At 43.4% G+C, this 26,457-nt stretch overlaps 2 protein-coding genes and 1 long non-coding RNA gene across 3 annotated transcripts; 2 read left to right on the forward strand and 1 right to left on the reverse strand.

Annotated features, from left to right (window-relative positions):
- Positions 1–13,017: 13,017 nt before the first annotated feature.
- On the reverse strand, positions 13,018–13,491 carry LOC146703014 (uncharacterized). Its single transcript, XR_014921938.1, has 2 exons — positions 13,328–13,491; positions 13,018–13,247 (listed from the first exon to the last, which is right to left on the reverse strand). It is a non-coding gene; the product is annotated as an uncharacterized LOC146703014 (long non-coding RNA).
- A 4,610-nt stretch (positions 13,492–18,101) lies between these two features.
- LOC146703015 (uncharacterized) lies at positions 18,102–19,235 on the forward strand. Its single transcript, XM_085466132.1, has 3 exons — positions 18,102–18,416; positions 18,503–18,620; positions 18,752–19,235. Exons 1-3 carry the CDS (start codon positions 18,309–18,311, stop codon positions 18,910–18,912), a joined length of 387 nt encoding a protein of 128 aa, XP_085322258.1. The 5' UTR covers positions 18,102–18,308; the 3' UTR covers positions 18,913–19,235.
- A 250-nt stretch (positions 19,236–19,485) lies between these two features.
- Positions 19,486–22,189, forward strand: LOC146703016 (carbonic anhydrase 4-like). Its single transcript, XM_085466120.1, has 9 exons — positions 19,486–19,508; positions 19,865–19,934; positions 20,034–20,060; positions 20,150–20,320; positions 20,514–20,662; positions 20,802–20,897; positions 21,076–21,154; positions 21,251–21,414; positions 21,528–22,189. The coding sequence occupies exons 2-9, from the start codon at positions 19,865–19,867 to the stop codon at positions 21,711–21,713; spliced, it is 942 nt and encodes a 313-aa protein (XP_085322246.1). The 5' UTR covers positions 19,486–19,508; the 3' UTR covers positions 21,714–22,189.
- Positions 22,190–26,457: the final 4,268 nt, after the last annotated feature.

Consider the following 26,457-nt stretch of genomic DNA (forward strand, 5'->3'; position numbering starts at 1 on the left):
TAGATTAAAACAGTAGTAAAAACAAGATAAAACTAATGAGAGTTCACTATGTTATTCATGTGTATAGTAAAATGTATTTTTGTGATTTAAGCAGTTTATCAAATTGGTGCATATGATAATGAAACTGTATAAATTACTTGTATAAAGTAATGTTGGCTACACTAGAAGAAGTAGTGTCAGTGGTGAAGAGGCAGCGTACGGCCCGCGCGCTGAAAGAACTTATCAATCAGACACTTTTCTGTCTTTACAGTTTTTTGTAAAAAATAAATATGTTGCACGGGAGATGAGTTGGCCCATTATTTCAGCAATGTAACATAAGCATCACAACAGATTCCTTTGTGTCAAAGTAACTGAGGAAAAAACACAGAAAAACATGAAGGTGATTTTCCTGGCCTGGGATTTTATACAAATATTCTGCAGTAGATCAGAAATGAAGGAAAACCATTAACCCTTTAGAGCCGGTCGGAGCGGGCACGCTCTGTTTTGCGTAACTATTTTTAAATCCCGGTAGCTCTGCAACCACGCAACACTGAATCTTATTAATCCAAATAAGACCTCTTTTGGTACCTCTTTCGTGTCAAATTCCACCACCACAGTTTCTGTTTCTACTTTCCCTGGACCTCTCATCATTCTCCTTACTCCTTTAACTTCTCCAGTTCTTAGTTTTAAATTCTCCACCATTTCTTTCATATTTACATTCAATGGTACACCCACAGTAACTTCTTTATTTCCACTAGTGCTCCTTTCCCCTACTCTTGCAGTATTCTTCACTTTGACTCTGCACACCCCCACAAGTTTCCTTGCTTTTTCCACCTGCACTTCTGTGTTACAACCCACCAGTAAATTTCCATCACTGAGTATCTTAGCGTGCTTGATTTCCCCAACTTTTGCATCAAGTGCTCTTGTTAGCTTAAGTGGATCTATTTTCTTTACACCCTCTTCCTCAAACCTGACAATTACATTCATACTTGGACTCGTTCCCTCTTCATTACCTTCACGATCAGTCCCTTCCGTACTACCCTCACTTCTCTTTTTCCTCTTCCTTTCAATAGCTCTGTGCCTCTTTCCCCCCTTTTCAACCTTTTCCCACTCATTCTCGTCACCCTGACCACCAATCTCTTCCTCTTCACTACCATCCATACTATTCCACTCACTCCTTCCGCCCCCCATCGGTGCCAACCCTGGTCTATGAGAAGAAGTCTGCAGGAGACCATTACCGGACCTGTACAGGCCTTCGGCTGACTCTCCTACTTACCTCACTCACACACCAAACCACCAACCAAACACACCTTATACCCAAATCCACACTAACTACAACAGCCACGCTGCACACTTCCTGTCACGGACCCAGTTCCAGGGATTCGGGGTCCGTGAGCAGTGTGGACTACTATTGTAGTTATTATTATTATTATTATTATTATTATTATTATCATTATTGTGGTTATTGTTATTATGGTTGTGTCTGCTGTCCTGTTCCGTGTTGGTGTACTGTCAGGTGTTTAGGGGTGTGTGCTTGTGTATGTGAGGGTGCGGTCGTGGCAGGCACTTTTAGGCCTGGTGGGTGTGGCCCTGCCAGCTGACCGGTCCCACCCAGGAATCCACACACACCTGGCGCCGATCAAGCCTCGTCAGAGGAGCTTCAAAACAGTGTGGCTGAGAGCTCCTCGACGCTGGATCGTTGAGTGACTTCCCGTCAGTCTCAGTTATTGTGCAAGGTTAGTGCAAGTCTGCCGTTAGGTTTTGTACTCACGGCTGCCTTTTGTATGCGTGTTTCCTCAGGAGGAATTGTGGCGACCAGGAGGCAGCACACGGACAGTACACAGGGAACGGAGACAGAGCATGGGATAAGGGAGAAGACATGGAACGGGAGTCGGGATCGCACGGGGGATTTATTGTTGTTTGGACTTTCACCCCTGTAAATAAACGCACTGCCTTTAGCGTCAAGTCCTGCATTTTGGGTCCTCATTTCTCACATCCCCACGGTCTGCCAGCCAGACCGTGACACTTCCTCTCTCAAACCGAGCCACCAAACAACCTGCCGACCTTTCGTGACGTCAGACGCTGACCTCCTACTCCACCCCGGGCTCCCTGCACCGCAACCTTCAACAATCATTGACCCTCTACCCACATAGTAAAAATGGTATGGCCCACACAGTGTGATTACACATGGCCCACATTCTGCAAAGAATGACGGCCCTTTGGCGGCCCAGATCCGGTTTGCCAGAGGTGGCCCACACATGAGTCAGCACAAGGCCAGTTGCAGACACACTGGTGGTCCTGTGCTGGTCCATGTGTGGATTACCTCTGGCAAACCAGATCTGGGCCACCAAAGGGTCGTAATTCTTTGTGTAAGCCACGGGCCAGTTGCAGACACACCGGTGGCCCTGTGCTGGCCCAGAACAGTTTCAGCTCTGGTCGCGGATGTCAACCTTAGTCAATAACAAAATGTGCCAGAACATAATAGTGCAACAGTAACATGACGAAACTCTGTTCAGACAGTGAATGGACTGATTCTTATATAGTGCTTTTCTACTCTTCCGGATTACTCAAAGTTCTCCATACAACATGTCACATTCACCCAATTACACACTTTCTCTAAACCGAGTGCTTCCTAACTACATTCATACACATTAAAACTCTTGACATTCAGACTGGAGGAGCCAGGGATTGAACCACTAACCTTTCAATCAGTAGGTAACTTTCTGTACCTCCTGATCTACAGACACGCGGTGGTAAACATGAGTAAACCCTCACTAAGTTTTGGATAAAGTGTATACTCACAAAGCTGTCAAACTTGGATTTGAAACATTGGCTACCATAGCAGTATAGTATTGCAAAATGGCATTTGAGTCTTCTAACTAAAACAGGAAAATAGGAACATAAATAGTGCCATCACTGCCAAACGTGGCCCACATCTGGTTTACATACACCCTGCCATGACACCAGTCAGTCAGAAGTGCCAGCTTGATGCTGGATATGGGCCAGACCTGTTTTCTATGAGCCTGGGCCACATAAACCAAACCACAATCCGGCCAGATGTGGCATGACATCACATAAACAGTGCCAGCTGTGCCAGGTCTGGCCCATACCTGGATGACATACATCTTACCATAGAAGTCAGCCAGCAGTGCCGCCTTGACACCAGATCTTGGCCAGACCTGTCTGCTATATGGGTATGAGCAAGAACTTTGGCTAGAGTGGGAAGAAAAAATTTCCTTTTCACAGGAAGAAACTTTGAACAGAACCAGACTCAGGGAGGGGCAGTCATCTGACGTGACCAGTCAGGCTGAGTGGATGAAGACAGGATAATGACCATAATGCTCTCTTCTGTCTGTTTTGTTTCTCATTACTGTTGTTAACGCACTGAAAGTGCCCATTCCATCTGAAAACATTTCTGTTGTTTGTTTTATATTTGGAGATGTGATATACTTGTGTAATCAATGAATGATCAAAAGATAGGAGTGGAAAATGTTCAGATTTGGCTCTTGTCTGTTCCAAGCATACCTGGCTAAACGGAAGGTTTCATAGTAAAGGGTGGGCCATTTATATGGATACACCGTAATAACATGGGAATGGTTGGTGATATTAAAGTCCTGTTTGTGGCACAAACAGGACAAACATGTGAGGGGGCAAACTCTTCAAGATAGGTGGTGACCATGGTGGCCATTTAGAAGTCGGCCATCTTGGATACAACTTTTGTTTTTTCAATAGGAAGAGGGCCATGTGACACATCAAACTTATTGGTAATGTCACAAGAAAAACAATGGTGTGCTTGGTTTTAATGTAACTTTATTCTTTCATGAGTTACTTACAGGTTTCTCTTTGTTCACAGCCATTGACATGTCGAAGAGGTTAACATTATTTATTTTTTATTTTATTTGTATTCTTTCACTTATTGTTGCATGTGTGTTATTGCTGCTTGTGTTTGAGTAATTTCTGTAACTGTGAGACATCTGCTGCCTATCTTGGCCAGGTCTCCCTTGAAAAAGAGGTTTTTAATCTCAATGGGATCTTCCTGGTTAAATAAAGGTTAATAAATAAAAAAATAAATAAAATAAACATGTGAAGAGCGGATCAAAATCATGTTGATATCTAGTGAACGCATTAACCGGGTCATTGCAGCAGATTTCAATGCAAGACAACTTACGAGACCACCCATCTCCCATGCTACAGTTAGCAAACTGTTTGCTAAGTTTCATGAAAACTGTCACTAATGAAGAAACATCAGTGGCTGTCCTAGCTTCATTCAGCAAGAGCCCACAGCGTAGCATTTGCCGCATGTCACTGGAGAGTGGCATTAGTCGAACATCTCTTCGGTGGATATTAGCTACTCACAAATGGCACCCTTACAAACTCTAGCTCCTGCAGCATCTCAATGAGGATGACCCAGATCGGCGCACAGAATTTGCAGAATGGGCAAAACAAAAAATTGGAACAGGACTCTCAGTTCACGCAGAAGATTTTGTTCAGTGATGAGGCAAACTTTTATGTGAATGGTGACGTTAACAAACAAAACCACCGCTATTGGTCTGACACTAACCCACATTGGATGGATCCCTCCAAGACTGTTGGCACAACAAAAGTGATGGTTTGGTGTGGTATATGGGGTACAACGATAGTGGGTCCATTCTTCATCAATCACTGGATATTTGAAATTACTACATGATGATGTGTTTCCCTCTTTATGCACTGAAGCTGGCACGTTCCCTGAGGTTTTCCAGTAAGATGGCGCACCACCACATTATGGGTGCCAGGTCCGAGCATTCCTAGATGAACAGTTTCCTGGAAAGTGGATTGGTCGTCGTGGTCCAGTTGAATGGCCCCCAAGGTCTCCCGATCTGACCCCCTTAGACTTTTATCTTTGGGGTCATCTGAAGGCAATTGTCTATGGTGTGAAGACACGAGATGTAAAGCACCTGAAACTACGGATACTGGATGCCTGTGCCGGCATTTCTCCTGCAGTGTTGCTATCAGTGTGTGAAGAGTGGGAGAAGAGGGTTGCATTGACAATCCAACACAATGGGCAGCACATTGAACACATTTTATAAGTGGTCAAACATTGTATATAACTCATGAAAGAATAAAGTTATGTTGAAACCAAGCACACCACGTTTTTTCTTGTGACATTACCAATAAGTTTGATTAGTCACATGGCCCTCTTCCTATTGAAAAAACAAAAGTTGTATCCAAGATGGCCGACTTCTAAATGGCCACTATGGTCCCCACCCATATTGAGGAGTTTGCCCCCTCACATATACTAATGTGCCACAAACAGGACTTTAATATCACCAACCATTCCCATTTTATTATGGTGTATCCATATAAATAGCCCACCCTGTATTTATATCAATTCTATTGACTAGACTAAACTTTATTTTATTATGGAAATAAATCTGGTAAAACTTATTTACTTATTTACTTTTTTCTTCATACTGTACTACTTGTCCCAGTAGTAATTTTCCACCCTGTTAGAATGTGCTTTATTGCTATAAAAAACCCTAAAATTCCATAAAAGCCATTTATAGGAAGTGATATCATTTGTTTTTGGGGGGAATTCAACTGTGGAAAATGAATTATGCTTCAACTGTCACTCTCACTTTACTTTTTAAACTCTTAAACATGTTACACCTGCATGGGTCACTCTAAAGTTTCCACCCAGTTAAGGTCAATTATGGACAGTGTTGGGTTAGTTACTTTAAATTAGTAACTTAGTTACATTAATAGTTACTTCTATCAAAAGTAACTTAGTTACTTCATGTTACTCGTTACTTCCAAAGTAACTAGTTACTAGGGAAAATAACTTTGGTTTTTCTCAGAATTCTCTTGTAAATGTCTTGCTTCCGTAGCTGGATACCCAGCAAGACTGTCAGTCTTCTAGCTTGCTTACTTGCCACAAGTGCACTGTGCCACCTACCAATAGAAAGAAAAAAATAATGTGCATATTTCCACGAGAGAAATCCCACGCCTGGACCGTTGTTGACCGCCACCATGATTCTAGCCTACGTCACAGCGTCAGGTGCGCTTTTTAGATCCAACACAAAAACTGCAGTCGTGGTGCTTTCGATTGTACTCAGAACTCGGAAATTCTGCCTTCCGAATAGGTGTAGGCAACACCAGACTGCAGATGAGCTGCATACAGGGCTGGTTTGGGACAAAGAAAATCGGCCCGGGGATTCTGACTAGAGACCGGCCCGCCATTACAGGAAAAATCATAAAGCCTTTGAATGAAAACAAACACTGTTGTGACAGTGATGTACACAGTTTTGATGGTATATATGTATCAATCTATCAATCGTTTGTTGTAAGATTCAGATAATTATTTTTTAAAAGCTAGATATTTTAAATGAGAATAAGAAAGAAAAGTATTTCCTTGTGCCCCCCTCTCCCTGTTAATGCCCTACCTGGCCCCATGGCAAAACTTTGCTAGATCCGCCCCTGCACAGTTACCAGCTGTCAGCTACGTAAAAAAGGATCCTGGTGTTATTTGTCTCTCAGTCATAACTTCCCTTCAACTCATTCATGTGATCTAAAAGGTAAACCTGTTTTTCTATCACCTGTTCAGCTCTGATGATTCAGTAAGGACTTCTCCTGGTTTCGTCTTCATGTTTCCCTCTCACCAGATAACCAAACCGACATGACCAGCAGCTTTTACAGCTGTGGCTCCAGCAAACATCAGGTGATACTAGAAATTAATATTAAATAAATTCTAACAACAGCTGATCAAGCTTAAACGTGCTGCTGTTGTTTAGCGTGACATCCGCTGGTTTCCTCTTTCTGGCGCAAAGTGGGTGATAAACAAACAAGAGAGAAAAGCTGATCAGCTGATCATTGATCAGTTTCATGATTGAAGTAGAAACAGGAGAGGGAGGGGGAGAGAATGAGAGAAGAAGAGGCAGCTGTGCAGCATAGACACAGAATAACTCCAGCTTTGTGTCTTTTTCCATTCTCAAAATTCAAATTCAAATTTCATTTGTCACGTACACAGTCATACACAGTACGATATGCAGTGAAATGCTTAGACAACTGCTCGTGACCTAAAGAAAAAAAAATAAGGAAAAGGCTATGAATAAGAAAGGAAATAAATATGAAAAATTAAAAAGGGTAAATTTAACTAGGAAGGAATAAAATATAAATTAGGTTAAAAATGAAATAACTGTACAACACAAATTAGAATGAAGGGTAAATTTAACTGGGAAAGAAAAAGATAAAATATATAAATTAAAGTTGAAAATAAAATAACTGTACAACAAAATACACAATACACAGTATAGAACTATATAAGAATGTATGAAGAAATATAAATAAATAAATAAATATATACACAATAACAGCAGCTGTACAAGTATTAACTGGAAATGAAGAATATAGTGACCAGTGTTGTGCAATCCACATTATGTCTTGTGCATTGCAAATATGCTTAAAGTGATTTAAGTGATGAAGTGAAAACAATGTCCAGAATGTTCAGTGTGTGTGTAAGAACTATATGTGTGGGTCAGTACTGTGTGGTGGTGTGATTGAGAGACCGTATCGCCTGAAGCTCCTCCTCAGTCTCTCTGTGTTGGTCTTCAGGGAGCGGAATCGCTTTCGTGACCTCAACAGAGAGAACAGTCTGTTGTTGGGATGGCTGAGGTCCTTCACGATCTTCCTGGCCTTGGTCCAGCACCGCCTGCTGTAGATTGAGTGCAGGTCAGGGAGCTCGGAGCGGATGGTGCGCTCAGCTGATCGCACAACCCTCTGTAGAGCTCGTCTGTCCTGCATGGTGCTGTTCCCGAACCAGGTTAAGGTGTTTCCCATCAGGATGCTCTCTATGGTGCACGAGTAAAAGTTCCTGAGCACCTTGGAGGGCAGTTGGAAGTCTCTCAAGTGTCTGAGGTGGTAGAGACGCTGACATTCTAGCTGAAGTACAGGACAAACTGCGTTCCTTTTCACCTTGATACGAAACGCGTAATATTTTCTCTGAATATGAGGCGATTCTGTTTTTTACGGGATGGTTGGCAACTCTGCTAACTAACCTTATGAACAAAATAAAGTTCAACATCATAGCACCCACCCAGCTGTATAGAAATACCGTCATGCTAGCTAGTACGCAGAACGGAAAAAGTCAGCATAATGAAAATAAACTCCACCTAAACTTGGTTTATATCTGACCCAGATAGACTGCAGGTCATAACTTCTTACCTGAAGTTCAGTTCACCTGACACTCGGACCAGCGGCCACCTCGGGTCTCTCCTCCTCCTGCCTCCCCTTTCCCTCATCCACCTGCTGGTCTCCACCACTTGCTAATGTTACGTTTCGGTGTTGTCAGTGTTTTGTTTTTGCGTGACTGTTATGTATTTCCTGCTTTACTTTGAAAGTCTGTGTCATTTTAGTGTGTTCAGTTTACATTTTCCCTGTCTCGTCAGTTCTAATTTGCCCCAGCTGTGTTTCCCTCCTGTGGTCCATTCCCTGATTGCTCCTTCTATGTATTTAAGCCTTGTGTTTCAGTATGTCATGGTCGCGATCTTCCCCCCCGTTGTAAATAGTTTGACGTTTTGTGTTTTGATGTAAATAAATTCGTTTTGAGACACTTTTTGGGATTTTGGTGGAGAGCCTTAGTGTTTTTCTTTGTAGTTTTATTTTCCTTATCTTTGCTTTTCTACGTTGCACCCCGGTTGCCTAGGCCGGGGCGTAACATATGGGGGCTCGTCCGGGATCCGTCTGTCCTCGCTGGAGGGTCCGAGGGAGGGACCGCTACAGCCGTCTGTCTTCGCTGGAGGGCCCGGGGGCCGCTTCAGCCGTTCGCCGTTGCTGGAGGGTCCGAGGGAGGGACCGCTTCGGCCTCCGTCTGTCTTCGCTGGAGGGCCCGGGGACCGCTCCAGCCTTCATCCGCCTTCGTTGGAGGGTCCGTGGGACCACTCCAGCCTTCGTCGTCTGCTGGAGGGTCAGGGGGACCGCTCCGGCCTCCATCAGTTTCATCTGCCTCCGCTGGAGGGTCCGTGGGACCGCTTCAGTCTTCATTTGCCTTCGCTGGGGGGTCCGAGGGACCGCCTCAGCCTTCGTCGTCTGCTGGAGGGTCCGTGGGACCGCTCCAGCCTTCATCCGCCTTCGCTGGAGGATCCGAGGGACCGCTCCAGCCTTCTGCAGCTGGTGGGCTGCGTGTCCGTGTGTGCAGCTGGTGGGCTGCGTGTCCGTGTGTGCAGCTGGTGGGCTGCGTGTCCGTGTGTGCAGCTGGTGGGCTGCGTGTCCGTGTGTGCAGCTGGTGGGCTGCTCGTTTGCCTTCGCTGGAGGGTCCGTGGGACCGCTCCAGCCTTCATCCGCCTTCGCTGGAGGGTCCGTGGGACCGCCCCAGCCTTCGTCGTCTGCTGGAGGGTCCGTGGGACCGCTCCAGCCTCCACCAGCCTTCATCCGCTTTTGATCAAACATTTCACTTGGGGTTACATGTTTGATTTTTGGGTGGGGGGAAATGTTACGTTTCGGTGTTGTCAGTGTTTTGTTTTTGCGTGACTGTTATGTATTTCCTGCTTTACTTTGAAAGTCTGTGTCATTTTAGTGTGTTCAGTTTACATTTTCCCTGTCTCGTCAGTTCTAATTTGCCCCAGCTGTGTTTCCCTCCTGTGGTCCATTCCCTGATTGCTCCTTCTATGTATTTAAGCCTTGTGTTTCAGTATGTCATGGTCGCGATCTTCCCCCCCGTTGTAAATAGTTTGACGTTTTGTGTTTTGATGTAAATAAATTCGTTTTGAGACACTTTTTGGGATTTTGGTGGAGAGCCTTAGTGTTTTTCTTTGTAGTTTTATTTTCCTTATCTTTGCTTTTCTACGTTGCACCCCGGTTGCCTAGGCCGGGGCGTAACACTAATATTACTGAATCTGTGGAAGATCCGCGATAGCCACCACACAAAGTAATGACCCTATCTAAATCCCAGTAACGACTAACACGTTCCTGATTTTGGCATAATAACTAGTTACCGTGCTCGTTACCACAATAATAACGTAGTTACTGTAACGCGTTACTTAATAACGTGTTAGTCCCAACACTGATTATGGAAAATGTTAAGTAGAATATATTTAAAAACATATTGGATTTACTTATTAAAGGTGTGTTAATCTGATGAAGGTTAGCTTGCTAAATGTTGATCAGCTAAAGTGGGGTTTGGTGTTGATATTGGAGTGGAAAATTACTGATGGAAGATGGACAAGAAAAGATCGAAGCCATCAGGCCCTCAGTTTGGAAAATAAGAGAAAAGTAGTGTTTGTTTGGGGGAAGGACAGTTCACTCAGGGCACCAGACAGGCTAGGACCACCCCTGCACACAATCATTCAAAAACACAAATAGACTGTGATTCTCCCCCGCACACGCACACGCACACGCAGTGTAACAGTCAAACGGTTGTCATTCTTCAATCAATCAAAATTTATTTATATAGCACATTTTTAAAGACCAAAGTACACCAAAGTGCTTTCCAGTAAAATCATGATACAGATAAAAATCACAATATAAAATATAAATTACAGATATAAATAAAATAATTACATAATCTAAATGCAAAGCCAGATGTAAATTACCCTAATTCGCCTTGAATGCCAGGTTAAACAAATACGTTTTTAGACGTGATTTAAAAGACTGAATGGAATCTGATGCGCGAATATGAAGAGGAAGAGTATTCCATAACCTGGGTGCGGCAACGGCAAAGGCACGGTCTCCTCTGGTCTTCAGCCGAGACCTAGGTTGCACCAGAGGCGGAGCCAGACATTTGAAACACCCGGGGCTTAGCCCAAAGGGTAGTATGCATGTGGGATTTTTCTTTTTTTTTTTTTTTTGGGGGGGGGGGGGGTGTAGAAATGACTGAAAGATTAATAGGCTCTGTTTTGAGTTTTGTTCAAAAAATAATGACTTCATATAGGGAAAAATATATATCACATGTGCAGGACACCTTAAACTAGTTTTTTAATTAAGCAGCGAGGCAGAACAAGGTCAGGGCTGTATCAAGACACAGGGACTAAACCCCAATTCAACCAGACCCAGAACTGATCCAGAATTAAAACAGGACTACAACAGTTCAAAATCAGGACTACTGAGGACTTAACCAAGACAGAACCACAATCAGAACTAGATGATAGCACTAAAAATCATCATAGACCTGCACTACACTTGTTTTTTAATTCTACCAAAGTCCACTATTTAGATTGAGAAAAGTTTATATAATTATTTAGCCTTGTTGTGCAAACAAGCCTGCAGAACTTAATAAATACAGAATTTGAAAAATAACAAACCTAAAAAGAAACACTAGGTACGAGATACATGAGTACCTATGATACGGTGATACTTTTGGTAAACGACCATTTGGCTAACATGTGTGTCTCACCTGCTCTTGTTCCCTCTCTGTTCTGTCCTCGTTCTCCTCTCTCTCCCTCTTTGTGCTGACAATCATCAAATATACAGTTGAAACCAGATATTTACTCTTCATATAAAAACACTTTTTTAATTGTAACATCAAATCAGACAAAATGTTTATTTTTTTAGATTGATAAATATAAAAACATATTTGTTAACTTTAAGAGTAAAGAGAGAAACTATCTGTATTTCTTAATAGCAAATGGCACCAAATTGTATTCAAACTGAGCCACACTTATGGAGCTCTACAGTTCTTTTCCTGGTGTTTTGGTTGATATCTCTTGATTTTCCCATGTCACAGAAACAGGCTCTGTGTTTTGCCTTATATGCATCCACAGCTGTGCCACCAACTTACTCACATGGACTCTACTAACCTATCAGAAGCTTCTTCAGCTCAGAATGGAATCGTCTGGAGTTTCTTATTAATTAACAATAAACTTAGTGTATATGTACTCCTTAATATGATGAAAGTGATAATAAATAGACAGTTCTGTCTCTCTTTATTCTGACATTTAACTAATTCAAAATATATTTCAATATTTATCTAAAACAAAAGTTTACTCTAAATTGATGTTGTACAGTAAAAATGTTTTATGTTTTCTCCCTAAAGTGTATGTAAATATCTGGTTACAAATGTGAACATCCTGCTGTGTACTGAAATCCCTCTTGTTTTGCATAGAAATATACTGAACAACATACAAAGCATAATATATAAAATAACATTTACCTGAGTTTTTTCTTTGAAAGAACCCTCTAATGTCCATTCTTATATTTCAGTGCATAACTGAAACCGATTTAGTCGGGGAGGGTAAGAACTGAAAATATGAAATACACACGTAAGCTAAGACTCTCTAAAGAAACAGCATTTGTTCGGCTTTTCATTTCGCCATTTGTTGATTCACTTGAAGAGCAAGTAACGTAATATTGGTCAAGTGATCAGTTTGATATCAATCTTTCGTGATGCACCGTCATATTTACATTATTTGTACAGTACGAATGATTTTCTTTGGTACCTGGTCAAACTTAAGCTCTCCTTAGTATGGCTGGTTCCGTTTCTCCAACAGCGCACTCACTGCTGGCAGCAGCTGCCCCGCCCCCTCGCTCAGTTGCTTAGTGTCTGAGCTCGAATCATACCAATATCAGGGGGGATTCATGCACAGTCGTAAATTCCCACAGTGTGCACTATGTGCTTTGAATATTGTGTGTACTTTTTGTTTTATACAGTTGTCAGCCAGGCATCTAACTATGAAAAATTACACTCCAAAAGACCCCGGGCTTCTGACAAAATAACCCGGGCTTAAGCCCAGTAAGCCACCCCCACGCTCCGCCCCTGGGTTGCACTAAGAGCAGTTGGCCCGATGATCTTAGTGCTCTCTGAGGGCTATACAGACAGAGGAGATTCTTGTTCACTGCACAGTTCTTCCTTGAGTATAACAATAAATGAAATCACCACATTAAGAAAAAAATATCATTGTGATCATTTTGAAATTGAATTCAAGAAAGTATTTTGAGGAAAAAAAGTTTGCTATATGTAACGGAGCGAAGGTGATTTTATTTCCACAGTGTTTTTTAATGGAGGGAAACCTTCCTCCAAAGGGACAGAGCAGTGGAGCCGCCAAGGGAAAGCACACGAATTAAAAACTGTATAGTTAAAATATAATTTATTATATTTAAATTGTTAAAAATATAAAATGAATGAAAACAACCCTGGCCAGGGGACAACACAATAAAAATGAATAAAAAACAACATTAAAAGTCCAGTGGCGTCCGCCACGGTATAAAAGTCACAAAGAATTAAAAATCCAGTGGAGCGGTGCAGAAGGGAAACCCGGCGGCGTCCTCGCCTTCCTCTCCGCGTTCTGCGCCCCAGTGCGCTAAAGAAAGAAAGGCAGCGGCAGTCACTACTGTTTTAGGCAGCTATCATTCATTAAAGGGGACAGGTCAAAAGACTTACCTCGGGTGGGCAGAGCTCTCAACTCTGCCTGTCGTTTCTTTGTAACCGCCAATCGGCACCGGCCCATATATGCCGCCTCCAATTTCCCGCAGACGTGTAATCTGGCCTCCTGTTGCTGCAGCAGTCGAACCGCTCGCTCCGCGTCCCTGCTTGCTGGCGCTGTATCTGTATCTGTATCATCCTCCTCCTCCTCCTCCTCCTCCTCATCATCATCATCATCATCATCATCATCATCATCATCCTCCTCCTCCTCCTCCTCCTCCTCTGAACGCCAAGCTCCACACAGTCTTATGTGTCACTGAGCACTCTCTGTAAATTGTAGTGCGCATGCGCCAACCAGCGTGCAGCCTGTTACAGTCGCTCCTGCTTTTCTCTTAGTTTAGCTCTTTTTTCTTACGTATTCTTTTTTTTCTGACTTGTATTTTCCTCCGTTTTCTATCTCTTACTCAATCATGTGGATTGAGAGAGTTTTTGTTCTTCTGGTGGCCGTGGAACTGTTACTTTTATCATGGAACGGGACCGCGGCACATCTCCTACACGCACGGACTGTTTACTCCAGAGATCAGCTGATCGCCCTGATGCCGGCCGGCTCGCTGGCCAGGCCCGCAGAAGTGCCCGCAGAAGTACCAGCTGAAATTTGGAGGAAAACACATCGGGGATGCAGAGGTCAAGGACAGAAGAGAAGAAAAAAGGTGACGGTGAGACAGCGGAGGCTCGAAGCGAGGAGGAGGTTTAAACCGTGTCTGCCATCTATCGTGATGGGAAATGTGCGATCGTTGGCAAGTAAAATCGACGAGCTCTCAGCACTGGTACGGAGTCAGAGGGAATACCGAGAGTGTAGCCTGATGTGTTTCACCGAATCATGGCTGCACCAGGATCATTCCCGATGAGAATGCTTCCGTGGAAGGCTTCCACACTGTTCGGGCGGACAGGGACAGCATCGCTAGCGGTAAGCGTAAAGGAGGTGGGCTTGCTGTTTTAGTTAACAACCGGTGGTGTAACCCTGCCAACATAACAATCAAAGAAAGGATTTGTTGCCCGGACACTGAACTGTGTGCTGTTGGACTCAGGCCGTATTATTTACCCAGGGAATTCTCTCACGTCATCTTGGTGGCTGTTTATGTTCCCCCCTCTGCTAACCCCACAGCTGCATGTGACACTATCCACTCTGCCATAGCTCGGCTACAGACTCAGCACCCGAGTGCCTTTATTGTGATCTCGGGTGACTTCAACCATGTATCACTGGACAATACACTACCAACATTCAAACAATATGTGGACTGTCCCACCAGGGGAGAGAAAACTTTAGACTTACTGTATGCTAACGTCAAGGATGCATACAGCTCCTCCTCCCTCCCCCCACTTGGTAGGTCAGATCATAACCTGATTCACCTCACCCCCCGCTATGTGCCAATTGTGAGGAGGGAACCTGTGACCACCAGGACTGTTAGGAGGTGGTCAGAGGAGGCAATAGCGGAACTACAGGGCTGTTTCGAGGTGACCGACTGGGAAACACTCTGTGAGCCTCACGCCGAGGACATCAATGGGCTTACTGAGTGTATCACAGACTACATAACTTTCTGCACCGACTCCATTGTTCCAGCTCAGACTGTTCATTGTTACCCAAATAACAAGCCGTGGGTGACTAAGGACATCAAAGCCCTCCTCAACAACAAGAAGAGGGCTTTCAGAGGGGGCAACAAAGAGGAGGTGAGGAAGGTCCAGGTGTTACTAAAGGACAAGATCAGAGAGGCTAAGGACAATTACAGGAGGAAGCTGGAGTGGAAACTCCAGCAGAACAGCATGAGAGAGGTGTGGAGGGGCATGAAGACCATCACTGGATTCAGGCCAACCAACAGAAGGGGAGCTGAGGGAGGTGAGAATAGAGCCGACGAGTTGAATCTGTTTTTCAATAGATTCGACACCACAGTGTCTGCTCCCACCCCCACAACCTCACCTGCAGTCAGCCTGGAATCCAGAGCCACACCACTGTGCCAGCCTCTCTCTTCACATGTTGCCTCCTGTGAGATTCCTGACACCCCTCCCCCACCCATCACCTTCACTCAATACCAGGTTGAGATGCAAATGAGGAGACTTCACTCAGGCAAGTCTGCTGGACCAGACGGAGTGAGTCCCCTCGTCCTCAAGGCCTGTGCCCCCCAGCTGTGTGGAGTCTTTCATAAACTGTTTATGCTGAGTCTGAGTCTGCAGAGGGTCCCGGTGATGTGGAAGACATCATGCCTCGTCCCTGTACCAAAGACGCCTCGTCCCAGTGGCCCCCAGGATTACAGGCCCGTGGCACTGACCTCCCACATCATGAAGACCCTGGAAAGGCTCATCCTGGACCAGCTGCGACCCATAGTAAGACCACATCTGGATCCCCTTCAGTTCGCTTATCAGCCTCGTCTCGGAACAGAGGACGCCATCATCTACCTGCTCAATCGTGTCTACACCCATCTGGACCAGCCGGCGAGCACTGTGAGGGTCATGTTTTTTGACTTTTCCAGTGCTTTCAACACCATCAGGCCGACCCTCCTGGGTGATAAGTTAGCAGCGATGCAGGTGGATGCTTCTCTGGTGTCCTGGATTGTTGATTACCTGACAGGAAGACCACAATATGTACGTCTCCCACAGTGTGTGTCTGACAAGGTGATTAGCAACACAGGGGCACCACAGGGGACTGTCCTCTCCCCCTTCCTCTTCACCCTCTACACCACAGACTTCAGCCACTGCACAGAGACCTGCCATCTTCAGAAGTTTTCTGATGACTCTGCGGTGGTTGGATGCATCAGCAGGGATGATGAGACAGAGTACCGGGCTGTGGTCGACTCCTTTGTCACGTGGTGTGAGCAGAATCATCTGCAGCTCAACGTGGCAAAGACCAAGGAACTGATCGTGGACTTCAGGAAGACCAGGAAACACTTGACCCCTGTTTCAATTCAGGGGGTCAGTGTTGACATTGTGGAGGACTATAAATACCTTGGAGTACACATTGACAATAAACTGGACTGGGCTAAAAACACCACAGCACTTTACAGGAAGGGCCAGAGTCGTCTCTATTTTTTGAGGCGACTGAGGTCCTTCAACATCTGCCAGAAAATGCTGAGGATTTTCTATGAGTCTGTGGTGGCCAGTGCGATCCTCTATGCTGTTGCATGCTGGGGGAGCAGGCTGAGGGTCGCAGATGCCAACAGACTTAATAAACTGATCCGTAAGGCCAGCAATGTTGTGGGGATGGAGCTGGACTCCCTCAAGGTGGTGTCGGAGAGGCGGATGCTGTCCAAGATAAAGACAATGTTGGATAACACCTCCCACCCACTCCATGACCAACCCGTTCTCACTCCCAAAGCGTAACATTTTACGCTAGGTGACAAATCGTCACCATATTACGTTTTCGGCTACCCACCACGTTCCTAAATGACGACCTCGGAAAAAAGAGGAAATATGAGAACCGTCTGGACTGAATCTACACATGTTCGCTCTTTTTATTCAAATCGCTTAGAAACACGCTATTTAACATCATTAAAGTCCTGGTTAAGGTCAGGAATAAGGTTATGGTCAGGGCTAGGGATAAGGTTAGGTTTAGGGCTGGAATACAGGGCTGGAACGTCTACTCCCGCGGGAGCGTCATTGCACTGGATTCCAGCCATAACCCGCCGCGTACCATAAGAACGCCGAAGGTCTCCTTTCGCGTTCCTCAGGAACGCCGCGGGACGTGACAAAACGTCGACATGTTACGCCTCGGGAGTGAGAACGCTCTGTCCATGACATGTTGGTCAGTCACAGGAGCTCGTTCAGTGAGAGACTGAGATTACCGAAAAGCACCACTGAACGACACAGGAAATCATTCCTGCCTGTGGCCATCTCCCTGTACAACGCATCCACTTAACACACTGTTTGCTGCTACAACTACACATGTTTCTTTTCCAACTATTTATTTATAAGTGACTTATGTATGTATGTATGTATGTATATATATGTATATATTGTACTATTCTTAGTTAGCGTATTGTCTGTCTTGTCTTAATGTTGGTTTATAATGGAGCACTGTAACAAAAAATAATTTCCCCCAGGGATCAATAAAGTATTCTGATTCTGATTCTGAAATTACCACTCCCTTTCCTCTCAGGTGTGTCAAATTAGTAAAACGGGAAAAAGGGCGGAGTCTCTCCAGGACAAATTGACAGATGCAACCAAAACATGCAGGATAAATAAAACACTCCACAAGATATAACCAAAACATGCAATATAAAAAATAAATAAGCACACTTCACATTAAAACACAGCAAAGTAAAACAACATCCGTCCTTCCCTGGATGACATATACCATTTACAAAATGCCTTGTTGAGACTGATCAGCCGTCTTGTTATAAAACATGCATCCTCTTTATTCCATGAGGCTGTAACCATCATAACCATAAGTTGTGTGGGTTTTTTGTCTGACCAAGATGCAGCTTTCTTTATCTTTTCAACGTCCTTATAATGACAACCACAATTTGTTAATGTGCTAAAAGAAAAAAAAGATTTCTTTCCTTGTTACGAAAACCGATTCTGAAATACGATTTCACTAACTCGCCAGTTTGTCTTGAAATAACGACATACATCTCCACTTTTTTTTTCTCAAAACAGAATTACGACTTTAATCTCGAAATGTAGACTTTATTCTTAAAAAGGTCGATTTTTCTTTCTTTTTTTTTTAAATTAAAGTAGTGATGGGACGTTCTGTATCGAGGCTTCGGAGCGTGTGTCGAGTAATGGAAGGGGCGTTTCCGCGAAGCGCGTATCGAGGCTTGCTTCATTTATGGGAGGAGCTGAAAATGATGACGTCCGAAGCCTCGCTGCCCGGCTGTACCACGTGACTGGTTCATGAAGTGGTTCGAACTTTGCCGCGAGATATGACAGCGATATAAACCCCTCAGACTTCATTCAAAAATGTGGGTGTTTGATGGAGAGTTGCGGTTAGTGAGAGTTTGGAGACCGTATGGAGGTTTATGAGAGTGAGGAAAGTCAGGAGAGAATGGAGCCAGCTAAGAAGAGGAGGATGTCCTCCCCTGTGTGGGAACATTTTGATCTTATTCCTCCCAACAAGGTATGTAAATTTCTACAGAAGATGTATTTTCATGATACTGATGGTGCAATACAATTTATGTTGAGCTGTCTTGACTTTTGTACAAGGTGAAGTGTTTGCTATGTGCCAGGGAGCTGGGATATAACAGCAACACCTCATCCATGCTTAGGCACTACAGAGCTTTGCATGAGAATAAGGGGGACACCGATCGTGGAGCAAGACCAGGTGAGCCATCAAATGCAATGATAATATAGGATGCAGTAATGTTACTAAATGATATAACAATATCATACAACTGTTATAAGTTACGTGTGTGATATTTATATTTGTGCTTTATCTTTATTGTCTTTCCTCAGGAGAACAATCTCAAATAGATGAAGACCTGGTCAGCATGGTGATTGAGGACTCCCAGCCATTTAGCATTGTGGAGGACAAAGGATTCAAAAGATTTGTTAAATCATTAAATCCTAGCTATGTTCTCCCCACTAAAAAGGTCATAAAAGCAGTGAAAATTTAGTTTTTTTCAGAATAAAATGTGAACAGGCAGGACTGAGGCTCAAAGCCTCAGTGTGTAGCTGTCCATACCTCAACGTTACAAAAGCACAACCACTGTCCACACCCCAACCACACCTCACCTCACAGTAAATGATCATTTCCATTTCAAGCATTTCCAAATAATCATTTCCCATACTGCCACTATAAATATACACAGTATACTGCCATCACTACAATATACATGTTTTACACACTCCTTTTGTTGTTGACATTTACAGGCTGTGTGCAAAATGCCACACTCTTCAAATTCATGCCAGCTATTATTTTTACGTCCAGTACGTGTCCTGCTAGAGCAAATGAAGCTTCATGAAGCTTCGCGTTGGGGTGAACCAATTGGATGAAAAGCTTCAGTGCTTCATGGGGCTTCATCTGCCCATCACTAAATTAAAGTCGCCACAATACCCCCTCGTACTTCCGCGAAATTATTGCGGAGAGATAAAGACCTACTCACGTGTCCCATGGAGGTGGAGCCGGGCCAGCTGCAAGATGCACTGAGGAAATAAAAAGAGGTGAGCTGCATCTGAAAACAGGCTGAACGGACGCACAGGTGTATCAAAGGTAAGACACTGTGCTGCTCAGGTGAAGTGGACAAAAGAAAAAATTAGGCTACAGTCAGAAACCTGCATTTGTTGCATTCTTTTCTCTATTAACAGCAAACTGCAGCACTACAAATAAAATTGGTTAACTTTTAGAAATTAATCGTCAAAGTTTATATAAAGGTAAATTTGTCACTCCATATAGTAACCTGTTAATTAATGAATTCATTCATTCATGCAGAATCGGAATACTATATTAATTAACCAATTATTCTTTTCTGTGTTGTACATTTTTTTCCGATTATTTTGATTTAATTTAATTTTTTTTTTTTTTAAATATATGCGATTCCAAACAATGTGGCTTTTTGGTCGTTTCAGATGAAGTGGTTTGAAGTTGTTACCCTTGCTGTGTGCGTCCTCGTACCCACCGCTCACTCCCAATCAAAAGGTGTGTACTTCATTTAGGAATTTACTGTTACACTGAATTTCTAATTATGTGAATCTAAATGTTCTGTTTTTTCACCCCCTTCTTTTTTTTTTCATCCAGCCTGGTGTTATCACCTCCCATCCTGCAGTAAGTACCCAATATCTCCATTATCTATTATAATGTTGCCCACCGAGTGACCCCTCCTCGGTGACTTTACGTGTCCTTTCTGTTTATAGATGACACAACCTGGCCAACAATTTTCCCGGAGTATTGCAACGGCACCCGACAGTCACCCATTGACATCGTCTCAGCATCAGCCACACCGAACGCCAATCTGACTGAATTCACTTTTGTGAAGTATGACGACACCTCCGCAATGACGTCAATGACAAATACTGGCGACACAGGTGAGCACCGGGAGTTTGTGGCTACAAAAGTGTGTTGTCATGGGGTTTCTGTAAACTTTGTATCTCACTTAGATTTTAGCGCCCTCATCTTTTCTGCAATTAAACGCACTGGCCTTGCGCCTGAATTTTTCCTTTGACTCCTCGCAGGTTAGGTGTAACTTTATCGTGTTTTTGTTTTTTCACCTTCTTTCAGTCCAAGTGACCCTTAAGAGCGGAGTTAAGATTTCAGGAGGGGACCTGTCCGAGCAATACGACAGCCTCCAGTTTCACTTGCACTGGGGTAATGGCTCCTCTGTCCCCGGCTCAGAGCACACAGTGGATGGAAAGCGCTATCCTATGGAGGTACACAATTTTTTTTCTTGTTATTTTGGTGTATTTTTGAATATAATAATTTTAAATCTTTAAAAAAAAAAACAAAAAAGAAAAAGAAAAACCCAACAGAAATAAACAAGCAAACGTCTGTATAACTTCATTTTCGCAGCTGCATATTGTGAACAGCAAGTCATCCTACAATGGAAATACAAATCTAGCCGTCAAAGACTCCACCGGACTTTCAGCGCTTGGTTTCTTTATCGAGGTGAGAGAAGCAGTGCACGAGATGACGTAATGCTTACTGTGTTGTTCAGTATTGAGGCCCCACTCGATTTTTTATTTATTTATTTATTTATTTATTTATTTATTTTGGGGGGGGGGGGGGGGTCTCTTTCCTCGTCTGTTATGGGGAATGCGTCAATACCCCTTTCTTTTTCTTCCAGGTAATGTCAGGCAACTCAACTGGCCAGCCGGATAGCTGGCACAATTTGGCTTCTTACTTGCCCAACATCACAGAAAAAGGTGACTTTTTTTTTGGTGGAAAACCTCCTCTTCTCTTTCTGACTCTAAATTGTGTCACCCGTAGTTCCTTCATGTAAGTCTTGTTTCTGTCCTCAGGCCAGAACGTTTCAATTGCAGCCGGGTTTTCCCTGGACGACCTGCTTGTCGGTGTGGATCGCACTAAGTATTACCGCTACCTTGGATCCTTGACGACCCCCGCTTGTCAGGAGGCGGTGGTCTGGACCGTTTTTAAGGAACCAATTAAAGTCAGTAAAGATCTAGTAGGTGTCATTTCATTTCTTCCTTGTGTCTCCTAATTGTCATTGCTGTGAGCACAGATGCACCGTTAGTGGTTCATACAGCTAACTGGAAACAAAATATGTCTCATGACCAGATTGACCTCTTCAGCACCACACTGCACTTCAACGACAGTTCATCACCAATCATGATAAACGTCTACAGAAGCCTGCAGCCTGCACAGAAAGTCTGGACTCAGAGCATCAAGGCCTCCGCCTCCACAACCTGCTTCTCCCTGAGCCTGCTACTTCTCAGTCTTGTACTGGGCTGGAGTTGGAGCTAAAATAGAAAGAGGATGTCATCAAGAACTTTGCCGATCAACCCGTTGCCTCACCTCAGAGCGCCCGTTCTTTTCCCATTTAACTAAAACTGACTGATTTCTAATGTAGCTCTTTGTGTTTGACATAATCACGAAAAGTATGAAGAACAACTTATTAAGTTCAAGGCTACTTCTGTTCCGATCTTATCTCTCAACACTATCTCTTGATTATGGCTACCTGTGACAAAGCTTTTGCCTGTTGTCAGATTTGAGTCTGTATGATGAATGCACCTCGTGTATGCAACGTTTACTTTAAGCAGTGACATCGACATGTTTTCATTTTGCAAAGCCATATGGTCTGAGCAACTGAGATGTGTTCCATGTCCGTGTTGAGCTGCCAGAGCTACATGTGGGTGACACATTGCTTATGCCCTTAATACTGTACTGTGTTGCTTGAACATGAAGAAAACTGTGACTTTCTTGGTCTTATTAAATGACATCTAAAATTATTTGTGACTGTTTCTGCAGTTTTATTGTCTTTTTTTAATTCTTGGAAGTTTCTGGAACTTTTGAAATGATACATATATGGGTGGAGTCCTCATCTGCATTTGTTACACTTAACTAGGACAAGCTGTCTGAGCTTTTGAGAGCTTTCTATTCTAGTTCACAAAAAGTGCGTAAACAATGAACTTTAACACAAAAGTCCCCAGTTTTATTCTGTGGTGGTTTAAAACCTGTGAAGCTGCCAATGTTTTGTTCACACTGTTATTAACCTTACATAACCCATGCCATTTGCTAACAAAGAAGAGTAAACAGACCTGTTTAAACTCAATCCGTCTAAAAGATTTGGCTGTTTTTTGAATCAAATGTGTAATGGTTAACCATCAATGAAGTTGAAGAAAAGGCGAAGGCCATTGAAATACGTGTGCACAATGACTTCTGTCAGAATTGCAGTTATTTTGATTTTAACTAAGCGAAACATATTTCACTGAAAAAAAAACTTTTAGAAAAAGTATCTGTACTTGGTCTCCTACATCTTGTCCCTGTCATCTTGCAGGTATGTGTCCAACATTCCTGTTCCTTTTTCCCATCTTCTGTCACCAGGCTTTTAGAATTTAATAGAGGTTTGATTAGTCTAGCATGGAGAGCACGAGAGTCCAAATGACTTTGACACTGTCCTGCTTAAAACACTTGTGCAAGATACATATAAATAGACCATAATTTTACAGCATAACAGAAGCATAAACTTATTATCCTTATTTAAATTTTTGTTGTGTTTGTGATTTTTCCAGTAAGTAAGCCGCGTGCATTAGTTAAGGCCAACCCTTATAGTGATAAACTGAAGTTAGCAGTCACAGTGAACAGGGTAGACATTGCCAAGAGTGAACTCTTTGATGGCGACATCCCGTGCAAGGTGAGGAGGCAAACAGATTTCTCATAGTTGTTACACTGGAAGAAACACTAATAAGTAAATTAATAATGTGCAGTTATATCAATTTTGACAGATAGATCAGTTTAAATGTGATTTGCAGAGGAATATTTGGCGTAAAAAATATATACCTGTCTTAAAACATCATCTTACGTTCCTCCAATTAAACAGTACGGAGATTCTAAGACTCAATGACAGATGGCCTGATCAGTGACGAGCCCCAGTTTGTTCGGTTTTTCACTGAGAATGGTTTGAACATTGTGGACTACCTAACTGCAAGCTGGAAAGTCTGTATTGCTCTTTCAGCTACTACAGCACTGCCTATAGAAAAATATGGCATCTGCACGAGCATCATCAGAACAACAGAGTTCATCCTCAAAAGTAATGGCAGATAACAATCAGAGCAGACCAAGGAGGGAGTTAAGCCATGAAGGTATTCTTTTTTACAGTTGACCTGTGTTAGGGTTGAAAATTTTTGATTTTAGATTTAAATGATTAAATAAAGCTGTTTTAGTTATTTCATTTATACACAAAGCAATTCTGCTCATAGCAAGTTGGCGCTCTGTGTTTTGAGGGTCACGGAGCGCCAACTCGTTGGCGAAGACTGAGTGGGTGACTGGGCTGAAATATTGAAGAGTGGACATAAAGCGCTTGAGGGTCCTTTTCTGCTGCACGCTTACATACACATGATAATGGTTTTCTATAAGTCTCTGGGTCAGAGAGTCCAAATAAGATATCCCGAAACAGACCTTAGAATCAGTGGAAGAACAGTAGATAATATGGTAAATGGCCTGTATTTGTATAGCGCTTTACTAGTCCCTAAGGACCCCAAAGTGCTTTACACATCCAGTCATCCACCCATTTACACACACTGATGATGGCAAGCTACATTGTAGCCACAGCCACCCTGGGGGCATTGACAGAGGCGAGGCTGCCGGACACTGGTGCCACCGGGCCCTCTGACCACCACCAGTAGGCAACGGGTGAAGTGTCTTGCCCAAGGACACAACGACCGAGACTCTGTTCTTAACCATGGTTTTAACTTTTTATGAGGTTTTTTTTGCCGAAATGGAGATCTTCTACACCTTAGTTTTATTGTTGTTGGCGATATTCACCTGGAGTCATTCACTCTCACTGACAATTACTTATACACACGAGGAACTACTTGGATTACGGTGGTCCTGTTTGTCTATGTACGACTCTTCTAATGCTCGGACAGATATAATTCTTGGTGAGGATTCGGAGGAAGAATCGTGTTCCTCTGCCTTCTATGTTTCTGGCCAATGTCCAATCTCTTAGGAACAAAATGGATGAATTACAAGGGAATGTGCTTCATCTACAGGAATACAGGGAGGCTTGTCTGATGGCGCTTACCGAGACATGGCTGACCGATATGGACAGTGACACTTCACTGTATGATGCTGTTGTCACACTCCTGCATCTCTTGTATAAGCATCTTGAGGCACCCCACACCTATGCAAGATTATTCTCCAAAAAGTTGATTCTGTTCATCTGGACATAGTGTTTTGTGGGAGAAACATTTTGTCACTCATCCAAGTGACTTCTTCAGTCTCAGCTGACTGCAGGTTTCCCCAATCTTATAAACAGTACATTTGCATAATGACTGAAACCAGCCCACTGAAGGAACAATGGGCTGGGAGGTCAGTTCCTTAATCTTAATTTTGCAAATTCTCATGACCATTGATCAACAACCACTGACCAAAACCCACTGATCAAAGACCACTGATCAATGGCCATGAGCACCATTCACAGAGAGTTGGGGAATGGCTGCAATCACAGCATTGTAAGATGGCGAATGATGTACCCTTAGGCCCCCTCCTCGATTCAGAGATGGTCTTTCCCTTTTCACGTAAATGTCCTCTTTGACTCTGCGCTCAAACCAGCAGCGTTCCTTCCTGTCCAAGGGGAGGAACGCCAGAAGTTTGAGAACCTGGCTGGTGGTGAGACAATAACTAAAGCTGTCAGCTATTATTGATGTTATAATTATTTTCTATTTAGTTTCATAACCATTTTCACAAAGAGCCCTTTGAATTTTCCTTTATGATGGCTAACAGGCTCATCACAATTTTCACATCTTTTCTTCATGTTGTTGTCAGATGAGTATTAATAATAATGGATACTTTATTGATCCCCATGGGGAAATTACTTGTTTTTCTCTGCATTTGACCCATTCACTCAGTGAAGCAGTGGGCAGCCCACTAAGCAGGCGCCCGGGGAGCAGTGTGTAGGGACGGTACCTTGCTCAGGGGTACCTCAGGGTAGCCGTTAAGTGGATTCGAACCGCCGACCTTCCGATCATGGGGCGACCGCTTTACCTACTGAGCTATCCCTGCCCCTACAAAAGAAAGGTAGCATGATGCTTCCAAAATAACACAGGCCACCTTCATGTTGAGTAAAGCAGCTACTGGTGGTGGACAAGGTCTCAGTTGCTGTGCTCTTCCAGTCTCTGCTGTTCCAGATCTGGTGGGGTGATATGAAGAGGAAAACAGAGATTTGGAAGCTTCTGCTCGCGTTCTTCTGCCCGATCCTCTGCTACACCAACCTCATCTCCTTCAGGTAAGATGCTTGTGTTTTTTCAGAAAGGTTGTACTTTTATGCAGATATTTAAAAAAAAAACGTGTTCTACATATTTTAAGTCATAGAAAACAAAGTGATCAGCTGGAGGAGGAGGAGGGAATTGCTATGAGGATGAGCTGGATCAGGACACTAACAGTCTCTATGGAACCACAGTCTTCTCTTTCTCTGACATCAAGCACCTGTAATATTTCTACTTGCACACTTCAGTGTTAGTCTGTAGAGCATCAGTTTGTCAAGCAGTGATTATTCGGTTTTATAATGTTATCGCTTTACATTAGCTAAAGTCTACTAATTTACTCAAAATGTTTTTGTTACACGAGTGAAGTTGACTCAGAAGGTCACAGGAGTGGTGCCATGAAAGGTGAGTCCTGTTTAGAGAATAATCTTTGAATAAGTGTTGTCACTCACTACAAGAAGAAAGTCTGACTTCAGAAATTATTTTTCACCACATGCTGTCGTTTTAGTTACCTGCTAATCTGTGTTTAATACAGGTGTGCTGTCCATTCATAGCTTCACGCTGGCGTCAGTTCTGGTTTGCACTGGTCACCTCATTTCTGGGCAATGTTGTTTCTCTTGCTTTTCGCTATTGGTGGATTTCAAGCCTCCACCCCCCTCAGGTCCACCTGCTACTGAGTGTGTGTTGTACTTCTGGATATTCACCCTTGTTTGTGAGGAGATCCGACAGGAGAGTGTAGAGAGACATCTTACTTAGAACTTTGTTCACCAAAAAGTTTGGTAAGT

This window comes from Copadichromis virginalis, linkage group LG8 (genome assembly GCF_057382275.1).
Source record: "Copadichromis virginalis isolate Kocher_CV1m ecotype Utaka linkage group LG8, C_Virginalis_male_GT1.1, whole genome shotgun sequence".
NCBI classification, from domain to species: Eukaryota; Metazoa; Chordata; class Actinopteri; order Cichliformes; family Cichlidae; genus Copadichromis; species Copadichromis virginalis.

Coding starts and splice junctions, on each gene's coding strand:
- LOC146703015 (XM_085466132.1), top strand. CDS start 18,309: ATGGAGGTTTATGAGAGTGAGGAAAGTCAGGAGAGAATGGAGCCAGCT. Junction 18,417..18,502: donor ATCTTATTCCTCCCAACAAG/GTATGTAAATTT, acceptor CTTTTGTACAAG/GTGAAGTGTTTGCTATGTGC. Junction 18,621..18,751: donor CGATCGTGGAGCAAGACCAG/GTGAGCCATCAA, acceptor GTCTTTCCTCAG/GAGAACAATCTCAAATAGAT.
- LOC146703016 (XM_085466120.1), top strand. CDS start 19,865: ATGAAGTGGTTTGAAGTTGTTACCCTTGCTGTGTGCGTCCTCGTACCC. Junction 19,935..20,033: donor CGCTCACTCCCAATCAAAAG/GTGTGTACTTCA, acceptor TTTTTCATCCAG/CCTGGTGTTATCACCTCCCA. Junction 20,061..20,149: donor TTATCACCTCCCATCCTGCA/GTAAGTACCCAA, acceptor TTCTGTTTATAG/ATGACACAACCTGGCCAACA.